Source organism: Garra rufa, chromosome 1, assembly GCF_049309525.1.
Source record: "Garra rufa chromosome 1, GarRuf1.0, whole genome shotgun sequence".
In the NCBI taxonomy this organism is placed as follows: Eukaryota; Metazoa; Chordata; class Actinopteri; order Cypriniformes; family Cyprinidae; genus Garra; species Garra rufa.
The window spans coordinates 22,830,996-22,847,872 of NC_133361.1; the positions used below are offsets into that span (position 1 = coordinate 22,830,996).

Genomic DNA, 16,877 nt, shown 5'->3' on the forward strand with positions numbered 1-16,877 from the left:
AAAAAATCTAAGTAAGAAAAACATTTTTGCAGTGAGGGGGGTTCAAAAGAAAATCGAACCCATCTGACTTTCACTACATGGTTGAAAAAATAAATAAAAAAAACTAATTGTAAAAAAAAAAAAAAAAATTCTGTTGCACAGGTTTGAGGGTGAGTAAATGATGACTTAAGTTTTTGGGTAAACTGTTTTTATAAAATAAACCACTGATGTCACATGGACTATTTTAACAATATCCATACTACCTTTCTGGGCCTTGAACATGTCAGTTGTGTTGCTGTTTATGCAGGACCAGAAAGTTCTTGGATTTTATCAAAAATATCTTAATTTGAGTTTCAAAGATGAATGAAGGTCTTATGATTTTGGAACAACATGAGGGTGAGTAATTAATGAGAGAATTTTAATGTTTGTGCATACTATCCCTTTAGAGGTTTATCATTTATTGTTAAAAAGTACTTTCCCTATGGAAAATTGAAAAATGTTTTTTTACTTCCAGAACCTGACTGATGAACTCTATTCCACCTACAGTTGAGGTCAAAAGTTTACATCCCCCTTTCAGAATCTGCAAAATGTTAATTATTATATCAAAATAAGCGGGATCATACAAAATGCATGTTATTGTTTATTTAGTACTGACCTGAATAAGATATTTCACATAAAAGATGTTTACATATAGTCCCCAAGAGAAAATAATAGCTGAATTTATAAAAATGACCCTGTTCAAAAGTTTACATACACTTGATTCTTAATACTGTGTTGTCACCTGAATGATCCAACAGATGTGTTTTTTTGTTTAGTGATAGTTGTTCATGAGTCCTAAAAGACTTGTTTGTCCTGAAGGACTGAAGGACAACTGAGGGACTCATATGCAGCTATTACAGAATGTTCAAACACTCACTGATGCTTCAGAAGGAAACAAGAAGAATTAAGAGCGGGGGGTGAAAACTTTTGAATTAAAGATCAGGGTAAATGTAACTTATTTTATCTTCTAGAAAAACATGCAAGTATCATCTGAAGGGCAGTACTAGATTATATATATATATATATATATAGTATAGGCAAAATGAGAAAAATGTCCAATCTCCATTCTGTTCAAAAATGTTCACCCCCCGGCTCTTAATGCATCGTGTTTCCTTCTGGAGCATCAGTGAGTGTTTGAACCTTCTGTAATAGTTGCATATGAGTCCCTCAGTTGTCCTCAGTGTGAAAAGATTGATCTCAAAATCATCCAGTCATTGTTGGAAAGGGTTTAAATACACAAAAATGATGAAAAACCAAAGAATTTGTGGGACCTAAAGAATTTTTCTGAAGAACAGCAGGCAGTTTAACTGTTCAGGACAAACAAGGGACTCATGAACAACTGTCACTAAACAAAAAAACACAGCTGTGGATCATTCATCTTTTATCTGAAATATATTATTCAGGTCAGTACTAAATAAACAACAACACACATTTTGTATAATCCTTCTTATTTCGGTAAAAATTAACATTTTGCAGATTCTGAAAGGGGGATGTAAACTTCTGACTTCAACTGTATAACACCTTAGAAACACCAAAGCAATCATCTAGAATATCTACTACCAAAAAAAAATAAATGTGGAAACGGCAAAGATTCAGTGCTGTCATTGATCTGAAGTGTTGTGTAACAGGTTCAGGTTGTTGTCTCGCATGTGACAGTGATTTAAACACATGAGCAGCGTTTAAGGGTCAGAAATCAAAGCCAGACAACCCCAGCACCAATTAGCTAAGGATGGGAACGGGGCTGTTTCTAAGTATCCCACTGCTTGTTCAGTTTGCTGTTTTATGAACATTCGGTAGATTGTGAAATCCCCGGACATCTTGAGAACAGCTTCAAATGATCATGTAATTCCTCCATATGACTAACAGCTGGAGGGCTACTCTGGAAAAACAGGGAGAAATAACAGCCCCAAAAATCCTCAAATATTTATAATGCGCTGTGGAAGATCCGTACAATGGATCTGCTGGATTAGTGACTGCATCTGTATTCACAATGCTTTCTTTTGCATGTAACTTTTCCTAGAACTCTTAGAAGGAAAAACTGAAAGGGAAAGATGTAAGGAGTCCAAAAAGGCTTCCCAGGTTGCTCAATCTGACAATTTGCTGAGTATGAAAAAATGTTAAAAGGCCAACAAAAATAAGCAAGCACTTACTCTGGTGGAGAGTTAAATATATATTTGTGACTCTGGACCACAAAACTAGTCATAAGTAGCACTGGTATATATTTGTAGCAATACCAAGGGGGTCAAAATTATCTATTTTTCTTTTATGCCAAAAATCATTAAGATATTAAGTAAAGATCATGTTCCATGAAGATATTTTGTAAACTTTCTACCATAAATATATCAAAACTACATTTTTGATGAGTAATATGCATTGCTAAAGACTTCATTTGGACAACTTTAAAGGCGATTTTCTCAATATTTAGATTTATTTGCACCCTAATAGTTGTATTTCTGCCAAATATTGTCCTATCCTGACAAACTATAAATCAACGGAAAGCCTATTTATTCAGCTTTCATGACCTATTTATTCAGCTCTGTATAATCATGGTGATTCACACAAAACCTCTTCAAATGCTGTGAGTGTAAGATTTCTACCCCTTCCTAGGACCCCTTCCTTTATGGCTCAGGACTCCCATATCACCTCAAAAACACACACATGACTCCTCTGCTTCCAAAGACAGCCTCTATTTCCTGTCTGAGAGGTTTTATAATTTTGCACTTCTAATATGCTTCCTTCTGATACTAACAGTCGTGAAGATGCTGCATGAGATCATGTGACACCGGGGCTAGTTGTCACATGTGTGACCCTGGACCACAAAACCAGTCATAAGGGGTCAGTTTTTTGAAACTGAGATTTATACATCATCTGAAAGTTGAATAAATAAGCTTTGATGTATGGTTTGTTAGGACAGGACAATATTTGGCTGAGATACAACTAATTAAAAATTAAGTGTTGATATATTTACGGCAGGACATTTACAAAATATCTTCATGGAACATGATCTTTACTTAATATCGTAATGATTTTTGGCATAAAAGAAAAATTGATCATTTTGACCCATACAATGTACTGTTGGCTATTGCTACAAATATAACTGTGCTGCTTAAGACTTACTTCTTGGTACAGGGTCAGAAGATGATAGCTAATGAATATCACAAAGTACAAGCCTCAAAAATGACCCCAGATCTGAATCACTTACGACTGTAAATGGAAAGTTTCACAAGACAAACAGGGCAAATATTCAAAAACCTCTTGTATCCAAGACCAACACACGAAGATGGATCATTTGTGTTAGAGGCACCAAACCTGGAACCCTGAGAAATGGTCTGATGGGAGTACGGTTTGATGAGTCATCACTTTCCTACAGTCTACCAACATCTGGAGAAAGTCAAGTCAATGGATGGTTTTGATACAAGCGACTGTTAAACACTGAGGGGAATCATCAAGTCCAATGATAGGTCTGTATGGGCAATAATATCAGCCAATGTGAGGCCACTGTACAGGAAGAGGACCCACATACACATGGCTAAACACAATTAAAGTGGTTTTGGAACACCAGGATATGGCTTTTCCAATCACCAAATCCAAAGACTATTATTATCGGACGATTTGGAGAAGAACATTTCCATGTTCTTTAAAGAAATAGGTTCTTCTTAAAGGCATAGTAGACCCAAAAATGAAAAATCTGTCATTAATTACTCACTCTTGTGTCACTCCAAACCTGTAAGACTTTTTTTATCTTCAGAACACAAATTAAGATATTTTTGATGAAATATGAGAGCTCTCTGAGCCTGAATAGACAGCAACGCAACTGACATGTTCAAGGTCCAGAAAGGTAGTAAGGGCATCATAAAATTATGGTTGAACCACTGAAGTCACAGTGGGCCTTGAATGTGGTAGTTGTGTTGCTGTCTATGCAGGGTCAGAAAGCTCTTGGATTTCATCAAAAATATCTTAATTTGTGTTCTGAAAATGAACGAAGGTCTTATAGGTTTGGAACAACATGGGGTGGAGTAATTAATGACAGATTTGTCATCTTTGGGTGAACTATCCATTTAAAGAACTGGAAAATATCCCTCTACACACTTTAATTTATTGGAAATATCCATGTCTTTCAATGACGATTTTGAAGTTAGAGGAGAAAATGAGATGGTGATGGGAGTTTTTCGACATACCCTAACTGTCATGAACCGGAATACACAGAGTTCATGCAGAGCTAGACAAGACGAGCATTTAAGGTTAAAAAGTATATAAATTGTCAATTTATTTTTAGAAAATAACTAATTGTTTCGCTAGATAAAACATGAAGGGGAGTAATTAATGACAGATTCGTCATCTTTTGGTGAACTATCCATTTAAAGAACTGGAAAATATCCCTCTACTCACTTCAAATCTATAGTCAAACTCTCTATCAAAATGTATAATATAAAAACAAATGTTGGAATTAGAACCACAACAGGCTTGATGAGAACATGTTAAAGTTCCGCACGGAATGTTTTATTCTTCATTTCTGTTCTTTGAACAACATAGAATCCAAAGCATTGATCTCAAGGATCTAAAATGGAACATTAAACTTCTAAACTAACTAAAAGTTCACTTCCAGAACAAAAATTTACAGATAATTGACTCACCCCCTTGTCATTGGAGATGTTCGTGTCCTTTCTTCAGTCGTAAAGAAATTATGTTTTTTGAGGAAATTTCAGGATTTCTCCACATATAGTGGACTTCTATGGTGACCATGAGTTTGAACTTCCAAAATGCAGTTTTAAAGGCAGCTTCAAAGGGCTCTAAACGATCCCAGCCGAGGAAGAATCTTATCTAGTGAAACAATTGGTTATTTTCTAAAAATAAAAATAAAAATACTATTTATATACTTTTTAACCTCAAACACTTGTCTTGTCTAGCTCTGCGTGAATTTTTGAGTATTCCGGTTCAAGACAGTTCTCGACATCCATGTTTTACCTTTTTTTTTTAAAGGGTGTTTGATCTTTGCACATTCACTTTGTAAACATTGGGTTGGTACTTCTGCAGCGATGTACCATTTTGAAGTTGAAGGAGAAAATGAGACGGGAGTTTTTCAACATACCCTAGCTGTCATAAACTGGAATACACAGAATGCATGCAGAGCTAGACAAGACGAGTATTTAAGGTTAAAAAGTATATAGATTCTCTCTTTTTTTTTTTTTTTTAGAAAATAACCAATTGTTTCACTAGATAAGACCCTTCTTCCTCAGCTGGGATCATTTAGAGCCCTTTGAAGCTGCATTTAAACTGCATTTTGGAAGTTCACCATAGAAGTCCACTATATGGAAAGAAATCCTGAAATGTTTTCCTCAAAAAACATAATTTCTTTACAACAGAAGAAAGAAAGACATGAACATCTTCAATGACAAGGGGGTGAGTAAATTATCTGTAACTTTTTGTTCTGGAAGTGAACATTTCCTTTAATGTTCCATTTTAGATCCTTCAGATCAATGTTTTAGACTCTATGTTGTTTAAAAAACAGAAAAACAAGAACATCTTGGATGCCAAGGGGGTGAGTAAATTATCTGTAAAAGTTTGTTCTGGAAGTGAACTTCTCCTTTAAGAACGCACCATAAAGCAACACAAAAACCATGTACAAGTCATTCAAACACCATGAAGAGCATCTTCAGATCATACGTCGCTCCAAAATCAAAAGACAAAAGTATGATTTTAAGATGAAATTAGACTTTTTACTACTTTTATCGTCCAAGGTTGCTCTTTGCATTTGATTCAACTTGCCAAAAAGGAATCTAAATCTGTGAGTAAAATCAAGAGCTTCACCAGCGAAGGCTCAGATTTGCAGATGTTGTCTTGTGTAAACGCCATCTGATGAGCTCTGCTCTGTTCATCATCTGATGGATCTCGGAAACCGTTCCAACACATCCCTCTGTTTTGACCTAGTGGGCTGCTGCGATGTTAGCGGTTTTAATGTCATATTTAACATTATTACACACATGTGGCTGCAACACACCCACCCGCTCACACGCTCTATCTTTCCCACTCCACTCCATCTTGTTGAAACGGCAGTGAATTATGCAAACCCATTTGGAAAGTGGGCTTTAAGTGAGAGCAGATGTTGGATGTATGCAATACACTGAAGAAAAGACAAATGTAATATTTAAGATCTTACACAAATATTGCATTAACAGACTAATGGCGGCCATTTTTGCAATGCAGTATCTTCAAACATGATCTACACTTGCCTGCAGATGTTAAAAACACACTTTTAATGGCTAAACAAACCACTGACCCGTAATATTACACACTTCAGCAATTAACCTGTCCAGAAATGTTTGTGCTACAGACATAAATGATTCATCTTGTTGAGGATAGATGTGCTAGCTCTTCTCTATGTCATCAGACTAAGCCATTTTGTCTGGAAAACATTACAATGGGTTGAAAAAACTGAATGTGAGACTTAGTGTGGGCACTTTCGACTTGGGCAAATAAACAACCACTTAGCAACCACCCATAACACTCTTTCGGAACGTCCTAACAACCATCCACATACTGTTAACTGCATACTGTGAAAGAATAAATAGTGGAATAATAACTGGAGAAATTCCTGGACAGAATGTTTTATCCTTTTAAAAGGCCAAAATCCAGAGATTTTGCTGAACGAGTAAGCCATTATGTACTGGAGAAAGTCATCTCACATGCACACAGCGCAGCACATTTATTACAAAACAATTACAGCGTCACATCTTGGACACGGACCAACCATGACAGAGCCAACAAGATCATATCTGAGTCGCTCACTTATCTCATTATTGCTTTAAACTCAACAAATTAACCCATTAATCCATGATTACGGCAGCATATTTGATATTTGTCTGAGACAAAATAGGAAAAACTAACCAAAAACCTATAAATAAACTGTCTGTGTGGACCTGTGAGAACTAGATATGACATCACTCAGACCAGCTGTCCGAGAACATCCAGATGTTCAATGTGTTTCATCACGCAGTGACATTCAATTATATATTAGTCAAGGGAGAAGGGCCAACAACGTGGGTTAATGAAAAGGTTCTAGAATCTTCAAAACAAAGGTTCCAAAAGTGATGTCATAGAGCCATTCCACAAACAGGTCTTAAAGCGATAGCGCACCCAAAAATGAAAATGCGCTGTTTTTGACTCACCCTCAGGCCATGCAAGATGTAAATTAATTTTTTTTTTCAGGTGTACTGTTTTTTTCTTCAACAGTACAGAAGATTTTTAGCTGAAACCGTGGTTTCCTGGTGATTCATAAAATGCAAGGAGCTCAAAATTGATACCCATGTCTCCTGATGATATATTGAGGTCTTATGAAGTGAAACCATTAGTTGTGCAAGAAACTAAACATTATTTATAACATTATTAGCTCTAATCCAGAGGCTCAGGCAACTGGAAAATCCAATTCAGTTTGCTTCAGTGAAACAGTTTAATTTACTAGTTTGTTTACGCAATCATGCAACGACGTAACGAAAATGCCATTATAGACCAATTTGCAGCTGCGGTGGCAGAAAAACACTGGTAACAAGTGGAGTGAAACGAGAAAAGATGTATTGTTTTGCATTTGGATATCAGAATCAGAATGCAAATTGTTTTTTTTTTTTATAGAATACTGTCAAAGATGCCATTTAAAACTAAACACAGATGTTTAAATCAACAGACTATGGATGAAACCTGCTATTAGTACCCTACTTTTAAAGCATAAATTTAATTTAAACTATTTTTCTACATAACATTTAGATATGCCGTTAATAGGGGACATATTGTATTAGCCCTACAGTTACAGCAAGAAGTACTATTTAGACTTATAAGTACTATTTAACATAGGGCTGGGCGATAAGACGATAACGATATATATCGCGATAGACAAGAGATCGATATCAATAAAAAATGTGTTCGATAAAACGTTCGATATTTTGTATTCTTCGTCGGCCCGCCCAGCCCCCCTTTAACGTTCAGTTCATAGCGCCAGATCACAATAGAAGTTAAGGTTATCTTTCCTACAGAACGGGTCCATGTTGTTGTATTAAACAAACTAAATAGCCTTATGTTATTTATCTTATTTACACGACGGCATTTGATTTCTGTCTCTACATGATCGCGCGTTTACAATGTCTCCTCACAGACGGGATCGCGGACTCCATTCATAAACGGACTTTACTATAGGGCGGAATGCCGCGGAATTCGTCGATTTTTGGACCAATAAATCAAAAGTTGGTCTGTTAATTAATTCAGATCGCGATATGGACTAGTGTCTGTGAAAACTGAAATGCAAAAAGACCGTTTCAATATGAATCCTGCATGTTCCGTTTGCCTCTATTTGTATGAATGGAGGAGACGCGTTTTATTTTCACTACACGCATACTGCACACGTGACGCTCCCGCTAATTTTTGGCCTTTGCATCTCACATGAACAGACAAACTCCAATAAATACAACTCCAAAGCTGCTGTGAGTGTCACTTTTTGTCATTTTTACCGTTTCATTAGTGAAACTAGCATCATTCATACTGTATTACACACTGAAACTTCACGGCAACCTGTCAAAATAAAAGTACGGTTTAACATGTAACAGAACAATATTAGTCTTGTATTACTTTGTACAGTATAATGTAGGTGTTTATATGTTCACATTTAAATAATTTACATAAAACAATATATATGATAAAAATAAAATAAAGAGTCACCACTTAATTGTTGAAAAAATACTATTATTATTAAACCTTTTTTTAACTGAATATAACTTTTCTTCTATGAATTAATTTTAATAGTAAAGCTACATTTATTTTTATTTTTAAAAATAAATCTGTGATTTTGCTTTCATTTGATTATCAGGAAAATTAAAACAAGGGAAAAAAAAAAAAAAAAGATTGTAAGGCCCTATTGTTCAAAATGTTGAAAGTTTTGGACTTATTTTTTCACTTAAATAAATATTTTTGTTATTACACAAAGTATAGGCTAAAGTACCGGGAAAGAAGTAATGTTGGCTACTGGCAACCAGCAATCTGTGCAGCAATAAATATAATCAGCCAAGTACTTTGCAACAACCTCTGACCTGTGGTCAAGCCGTACTTCTGAGCCATACATTAGCTTGACCATTCACTTCATCGACAATGAATGGGGTTTGAATTGAGGATTAAGAGATAATTAAGTGTATATTGTGACTTTAGACTTATGTTTACATTTTAATTATTTGAGTTTTTCATGGTTGTTGACATTTCTGTCTTAATAACTGAGGGGATTATGATCAGAGGCAGGTTAAGCTTAAAATAAAAATGCTTGAGTGTAATATATTTTTCTCCTGGTCCTTATTTTAAATGGGTCATAAAAATATCAATAATTATCGATATCGACCAATATGAAACACTGATATCGTGATATAGTTTTCAGCCATATCGCCCAGCCCTAATTTAACATAACATTTACCTATTTTACCTCACATTTTTGATATTTTTTCACGCAAATGCAAGCTTATATTTCCTAGTTCGGATTTTTTTACTTAAATTTAACTCAACAATTGCGAGTTTGTCAATTTTGAGGAAAAAAACCCAGAAGGGTGGGATATTAACTCTTGAATTGATTTTTCTGATCAGAATTCTTAGATATAATCTCGGAATTGTGATAATAAAGTCAGAATTTTGAAATACAAACTCCAAAAAAATTGTATTCAATGGCTTCCATAGACTACTTAAAACAGCCATTTACGGCCACCAGATAACAAACACCGAAGTAGTCTATTAAAGCACCCAATAACGATGTAAAATGTGGATGTTTTACATGTGTAAAGCATATAAATTCAATAAACCACTCTTTATCAGCTTACATTTTTACATAAACAAAGAGAAACCATTAAAACTTTAATTTTGCTGCTTCATTCAAGTGTTCGGTCCATCGATTATCACACTGAGTCTGCTGGAGTAACTGAAGTGCAGAAACCAACTTCATATAATCAGATATGCCAGTATTTTGGCTCATTTTGAGTCGGAGTGACTGTCAGGCCTCTAAAAGTAAGTTTTGATTGAGTAACTTGTAGATCTGAGCTGCTGGAGCCGTTAACTGCTTCAGATGGTCCAGTCCAATTTGATGAACTGCTTCATCAAGTTCACTAAAAATAATTGGTTCAAAAGACCGAACTGGACATTACTCAGGGCCATTTGTCTGAAGTTCTAGATTACAGGTTATATTGTTGTATATAGTGTTCAGTTTCTTGTACATAGCAATCAGGAGATCGTCAGGAGCCACGGCTATTAATTTTGAGTTCCTTGGTATGCTTTTTTAATTCTCAAAGACAGGCAGTTGCTGACTTGCATTTTACGAATTACAAAAGACCACAGTTTCAGCTAAAAAAAAAAAAATATTTACTGTTCTACTGAAGAAAAATGTCATCTTGGATGGCCTAAGGGTGAGTGAATTAACAGAAAATAAAAATTTTAGGGTGAACTTTCACATAAAAAGAATCTTTTGTGTGAAGAACATTTTAATCATCCAAAGAACGTTTTTCCACTACAAGGTTCTACTGATGTTAAAAGTTCTTCATGGAACTCAGTTCTAGGAACTAGCCAGCATAGTGGTTCCTAGAAAACCAATTTCCACCTCTGGCCATTTTCCTGGTTGCATTCGCACCTGCAGGAATTCTGAGGCAGCTGACAGCGACGGCTTTATTCAATGCATTTACAAATGTCAACATGATTGGAGCTGTTTTTGTTGTGTCATGGGTTTCGTGATAATAGAGATGGAATGTAAATGCACAATTTGCATGATTAAAAGAGCACAAAAGCATGTTTGTAAAGTAAATATTTTTACACAGCTTTTTAAAAATGCTGGGTGGCCGGTGTTTTGTATGTGTTTGGCCAATCAGTGCATACTTACATCACTGGTAGTTTCTATAGAACTGTTTTAGACCATACTTTGAAGTAGGAGCTAATTTAGTGCAAAAGCCCCTAAGGAACCATTGTTTTTAAGAAAGTCAGCAGATAGCGAATGGATCCATACCTTCTTAGGAGCTCGTGACGGAGGTTTCCTGATGGGTTTGGAGATCTCAGGTCGTTTAGACACTGAGCCGTTGCCCTGTTTACTGGTGGATGGTGAGGGTGATGGGGCCGTGACTGCAGGGCTCACCCGGATGGCCATTTCCTCTGTGCAGGTGAGACGTAGGCTGCGAAAGTACTCGTCTGTCTCTCGGTCGACCACCAGCAGTCTGGTCTCATGTTCCACAGCTTTAATCCGCTGTACCACCTGAGTGTGAGAGAAAGGAAAACTAAAGAGATGTGCTTTCCACTACACTTACATTCACATGATGTTATGTGATCCTCCTGTCAAAACTGGAACTGCATACATGCCAAAATACTGACTTCAGCATATGCATCATGTTAGTTTGTCTGAGCAGAAAGACAGATCTGGTCATATGTCTTCTGCTGTAATGCTGTAAAGCCTCCAGCTGCTGTCAACACTCTATTAGTGTCAGTGCAACTAAAGAAATGCATGGAATTTAATTGTGTATTCACAAAAATAAGGCAAAGTTTCACTACAACTTTCTGTGGAAGCTTGTTTCCGCTTTTTATCTCATTCATCTATTCAAGATATGACTTAATTGCATGAAAAAAGAAATAATTGTTAATTTTTTGAGAAATTGGAATTGTGAGAAAAAAGTTCAAATTGAAACATGTACGCTCAGAATGCTGATAAAAAAAATCAGAATTGTGAGATATAAACTCAGAATTGTGAGATATAAACTTAAAATTTTGAAATGTGAACTCAGGATTGTGAGATGTAAACTCGGAATTGCGAGAAGTAAACTTGGAATTGCGAGATGTAAACTCAGAATTGCGAGAAGTAAACTTGGAATTGCGAGATGTAAACTCAGAATTGCGAGAAGTAAACTTGGAATTGCGAGATGTAAACTCAGAATTGTGAGATGTAAACTCAGTATTGCGAGAAGTAAACTTGGAATTGCGAGATGTAAACTCAGAATTGCGAGATGTAAAATCAGAATTGCGAGATATAAACTCAATTTTGAAATGTAAACTCGGAATTGTGAGATGTAAATTCGGAATTGTAAAATGTGAACTCGGAATTGCGAAATGTAAACTCAGAATTGCGAGATGTAAACTCAGAATTGTGAGATATAAACTCAATTTTGAAATGTAAACTCGGAATTGCGAGATGTAAACTCAATTTTGAAATGTAAACTCGGAATTGTGAGATGTAAATTCAGAATTGCGAGATGTAAACTCAGAATTGCGAGATGTAAACTCAGAATTGCGAGATATAAACTCAATTTTGAAATGTAAACTTGGAATTGTGAGATGTAAATTCGGAATTGTAAAATGTGAACTCGGAATTGCGAGGTGTAAACTCGGAATTGCGAGATGTAAACTCGGAATTGCGAGATGTAAACTCGGAATTGCGAGATGTAAACTCGGAATTGCGAGATGTAAACTCGGAATTGCGAGATGTAAACTCGGAATTGCGAGATGTAAACTCGGAATTGCGAGATGTAAACTCAATTTTGAAATGTAAACTCGGAATTGCGAGATGTAAACTCGGAATTGTGAGATGTAAACTCAATTTTGAAATGTAAACTCGGAATTGTGAGATGTAAACTCAGAATTTCGAGATGTAAACTCAGAATTGCGAGATTGACACTTGGAATTGTGAGATATAAACTCAATTTTGAAATGTAAACTCGGAATTGTGAGATGTAAATTCGGAATTGTAAAATGTGAATTCGGAATTGTGAGATGTAAACTCAGAATTGCGAGATGTAAACTCAGAATTGCGAGATGTAAAATCAGAATTGCGAGATATAAACTCAATTTTGAAATGTAAACTAGGAATTGTGAGATGTAAATTCGGAATTGTAAAATGTGAACTCGGAATTGCGAAATGTAAACTCAGAATTGCGAGATGTAAACTCAGAATTGTGAGATATAAACTCAATTTTGAAATGTAAACTCGGAATTGCGAGATGTAAACTCAATTTTGAAATGTAAACTCGGAATTGTGAGATGTAAATTCAGAATTGCGAGATGTAAACTCAGAATTGCGAGATGTAAACTCAGAATTGCGAGATATAAACTCAATTTTGAAATGTAAACTTGGAATTGTGAGATGTAAATTCGGAATTGTAAAATGTGAACTCGGAATTGCGAGGTGTAAACTCGGAATTGCGAGATGTAAACTCGGAATTGCGAGATGTAAACTCGGAATTGCGAGATGTAAACTCGGAATTGCGAGATGTAAACTCGGAATTGCGAGATGTAAACTCGGAATTGTGAGATGTAAATTCAGAATTGCGAGATGTAAACTCAGAATTGCGAGATGTAAACTCAGAATTGCGAGATATAAACTCAATTTTGAAATGTAAACTTGGAATTGTGAGATGTAAATTCGGAATTGTAAAATGTGAACTCGGAATTGCGAGGTGTAAACTCGGAATTGCGAGATGTAAACTCGGAATTGCGAGATGTAAACTCGGAATTGCGAGATGTAAACTCAATTTTGAAATGTAAACTCGGAATTGTGAGATGTAAACTCAGAATTTCGAGATGTAAACTCAGAATTGCGAGATTGACACTTGGAATTGTGAGATATAAACTCAATTTTGAAATGTAAACTCGGAATTGTGAGATGTAAATTCGGAATTGTAAAATGTGAATTCGGAATTGTGAAATGTAAACTTGGAATTGCGAGATGTAAAATCAGAATTGTGAGATATAAACTCAATTTTGAAATGTAAACTCGGAATTGTGAGATATAAACTCAGAATTGTGAAATGTGAACTCGGAATTGTGAAATGTAAACTTGGAACTGTGAAATGTGAACTTCAAATTACTAGAAAAAAAGTCAAAATTGTGAGATATAAACTCAGAACCACGAGACAAAAGTCAGAATTATTGGATATAAAGTCGGAATTGGGAGAAAAAAAATCAGAAATGTGAGATGTAAACTCAGAATTTTGAAATGTAAACTTGGAATTTTGAAGTGTGAACTTTAAATAGTAGGATGTCACCCGGAATTGTGAAAAGTATAACTCGCAATTGGAAGAGGTAAACTCAGAATTACGAGGGAACAAAAGTCCAAATTGTGAGATTAAAAACTCAGAATTGTGAAATGTGAATTTGGAGATGTGAGATGTAAACTCTGAATTATGAAATGTGAACTCAGAATTGTGAAATGTAAACTCGGAAATTTGAAATGTAAACTCAGAATTTTGAAATGTAAAACATGGAATTGCGAGATGTAAACTCAGAATTAAGAGTAAAACTCAAAATTGCTAGATATAAACTGAGGATTGAGAGATGTAAACTTGGAATTGCGAGATGTAAATTTGGAACTGTGAGCTATAAACTTTGTGATATGAACTGTGATATGTAAATTCAGAATTGTGAGAAAAAGTCCGAATTGTATCAGAACTCAGAAGTGTGAGGGGTACTCTCAGAATTGCAAGAAGCGAAGTTGGAATTGCAAGGAAAATGTCTGAATCCTGAGTTGACATCTCACAGTTCTTACTTTTTTCTTACAAATGTGAAAGTCCAAATTGTAAAATAAAATATCACAATTACCATTTTGTATATTCTTTCATAGGTTTCTGATTATTTCCAAAGCCAAAACCTACTTAACTCAAATAAACAGTGTCAAATGTTTGAAAGACACTCTCTGTTGTTTACACAGGGGTATATACACACTACCAGTCAAATGTTTGGACACACTGACACATTCCAATATCTGTCTTTATAAGTTTACAATAACAGTAGTATATGAAGTAACACAAATAGCACTATGGGAATGATGTAGTGACCAAACAAATAAAAATCTTCTTATATATGAGCTGCTTCTGTCTAGATGCCAAAAAAGCTCAATCTTGACATTCATGAACCAACTTCATGTTTTAAACACTGCTGGGGGATTTTTTATTAAGGCTGTTTTGTCTTCTGCATGGAATTGTAGTTTCATAAGGATATTCATACAGCCACATTTTATACTTTTAAACAAAACTCATTTCAAGCATCACACATATGCTTCAGTGTCACATGATCCTTCAGAAATCATTCTAAAATGCTGAATTGCTGCTCAAAAAACATTATCAGTGTTGAAGACCATACATTTTTCCAGGATACTGTGATGAATAGAAAGTTCAAAAGTACAGCATTTATTTAAAATACAAATCTTTTGTAACATTATGTTTTAACTGTTACTTTTGATGCATCCCTGCAAAATGAAACACACTTCTGAACGGTAGTATATTTCTAGTTAACTATATATATATATATATATATATATTTTTTTTTAGGCTAAATGTTTAATTACCTCAGAGCATTTACCCACTGGTGTATTAGCTTAGGCGGTAAAATTGCATAACAATAAAAACCTGCATCACAGCCAGTGTAATGTGAACTGTTATGAGGGTGGAATATGTGAGATCAGCACAGGTGTGATGTACCTGATGGTGTGTCTCTCTCTCCACGTTCTCGCCGTTCACCTCCACCACACGGTCACCCGCGCGCAGCCCCGATGCCTCCGCCGGGGACGCGCGTTCCACTTTCCGTATGTACTGTCCGGTTTTTCCTTTCTCTCCGTGCAGATGAAACCCATAGCCGTTCTCTCCTTTCTTCATCACACACAACCGAGGCTTCAAATCGCTTGCCATTGTATTCCGCTTTTGCCTTCACATCCAAACTTGCAATAAAATCCAAGCGCAATTTTAGTTTTTTCGGAAACTTAGGGAAAACGCATATGCAAAGGTTTACAAACAAGCATCGTTGTCGGTTCTACTGTATATAGGTTACTGCACAAATGTGCATGCAAGTACCCGTTACAAAAGACAAAAAGCAAAAGAATAGTCTGCAAATCGATTATATGCTTCTGCAAGAAAAATGCAAAAGTGGTGCAGATCTGTGTAACTACCTGTGGATGTTCACAGACGCATCCAAAACTCCTCCATGAGACATTCTGCCCACGGAGAGAGAGAAACGCAACTGGTGCCGCTGTCCACTGAGAAACTGCGTGGCGAGGAATAAGACCGCCCATTAACAGCTACAACACAAATGCGCAGAGAAAAGTAGCCAAAGAGCCCTTGCACCGATGCTTTTGGGTCGCTACATGAAAAAGGATGCTTCTGTGTGCCTCATTAATATATATATATATATATATATATATATATATATATATATATATATATGTAAACAATGAAAAGCGGACACTTAACTTTTACTGTGTGTAAAATAGAAAAACACTGGGTGAATAATACAGTTATTGATTCTTAAAGGAATTTGGGCGTTTGAAGCAATTTAAAACATCTTCTGAATGACTAAATGTAAAATAAAAATACATTTTAGAGACGTTTTCTCTAATGCAGTCTTCGCGACGCCTTAAGTAGTAATTTGGCGATTTATAAAACGTTTAAAATGAGACAGGAAGGTTTTGTAATACATTAAAAAATAAACTTACTGCAGTAGAAAGCACAAAGGCGTTTTTTTTAAAGTTACAGCATTTTGGCGGTGATTGAATATAACAATAATAATAAACTTTGAAGAGGGGTTTAAACCTTAATTATTGGCATTCTGCAAAACAATAACAACCCTGTAAATGCATCTGGACAACTAGCAACTTAAGTTGACTTCAGCACGTTACCGTTGAATGACCGAGGAAGAAAGGTGCGTGACCAGAAGAGAGAAAGTATTTTCCGCTTATAGTACAGTCTCATGCGGAACTTGGCATAAAATATCAATAAATAATGTGAATTTGAGAAGATTTCAGGTCACAACCCACATATAGGGCAACCACGCACATTGAGGACAACAGCAGGCTGATTGTGCTGCACTCTAGCGGCCGAAAAGAAGAA

At 35.6% G+C, this 16,877-nt stretch overlaps 1 protein-coding gene across 1 annotated transcript in view; it reads right to left on the reverse strand.

Annotated features, from left to right (window-relative positions):
- Positions 1-15,983, reverse strand: part of LOC141296982 (Na(+)/H(+) exchange regulatory cofactor NHE-RF2) — a 37,839-nt gene extending 21,856 nt beyond the window's left edge. Inside the window, exons 1-2 of the mRNA XM_073827651.1 lie at positions 15,477-15,983; positions 11,027-11,269 (exon numbers count right to left, since the gene is read on the reverse strand). Of these exons, the coding sequence (XP_073683752.1) occupies positions 11,027-11,269; positions 15,477-15,683 (450 nt within the window). The 5' untranslated portion in view covers positions 15,684-15,983. The remainder of the gene's footprint in view (positions 1-11,026; positions 11,270-15,476) is intronic.
- Between the last annotated feature and the right edge of the window lie 894 nt (positions 15,984-16,877).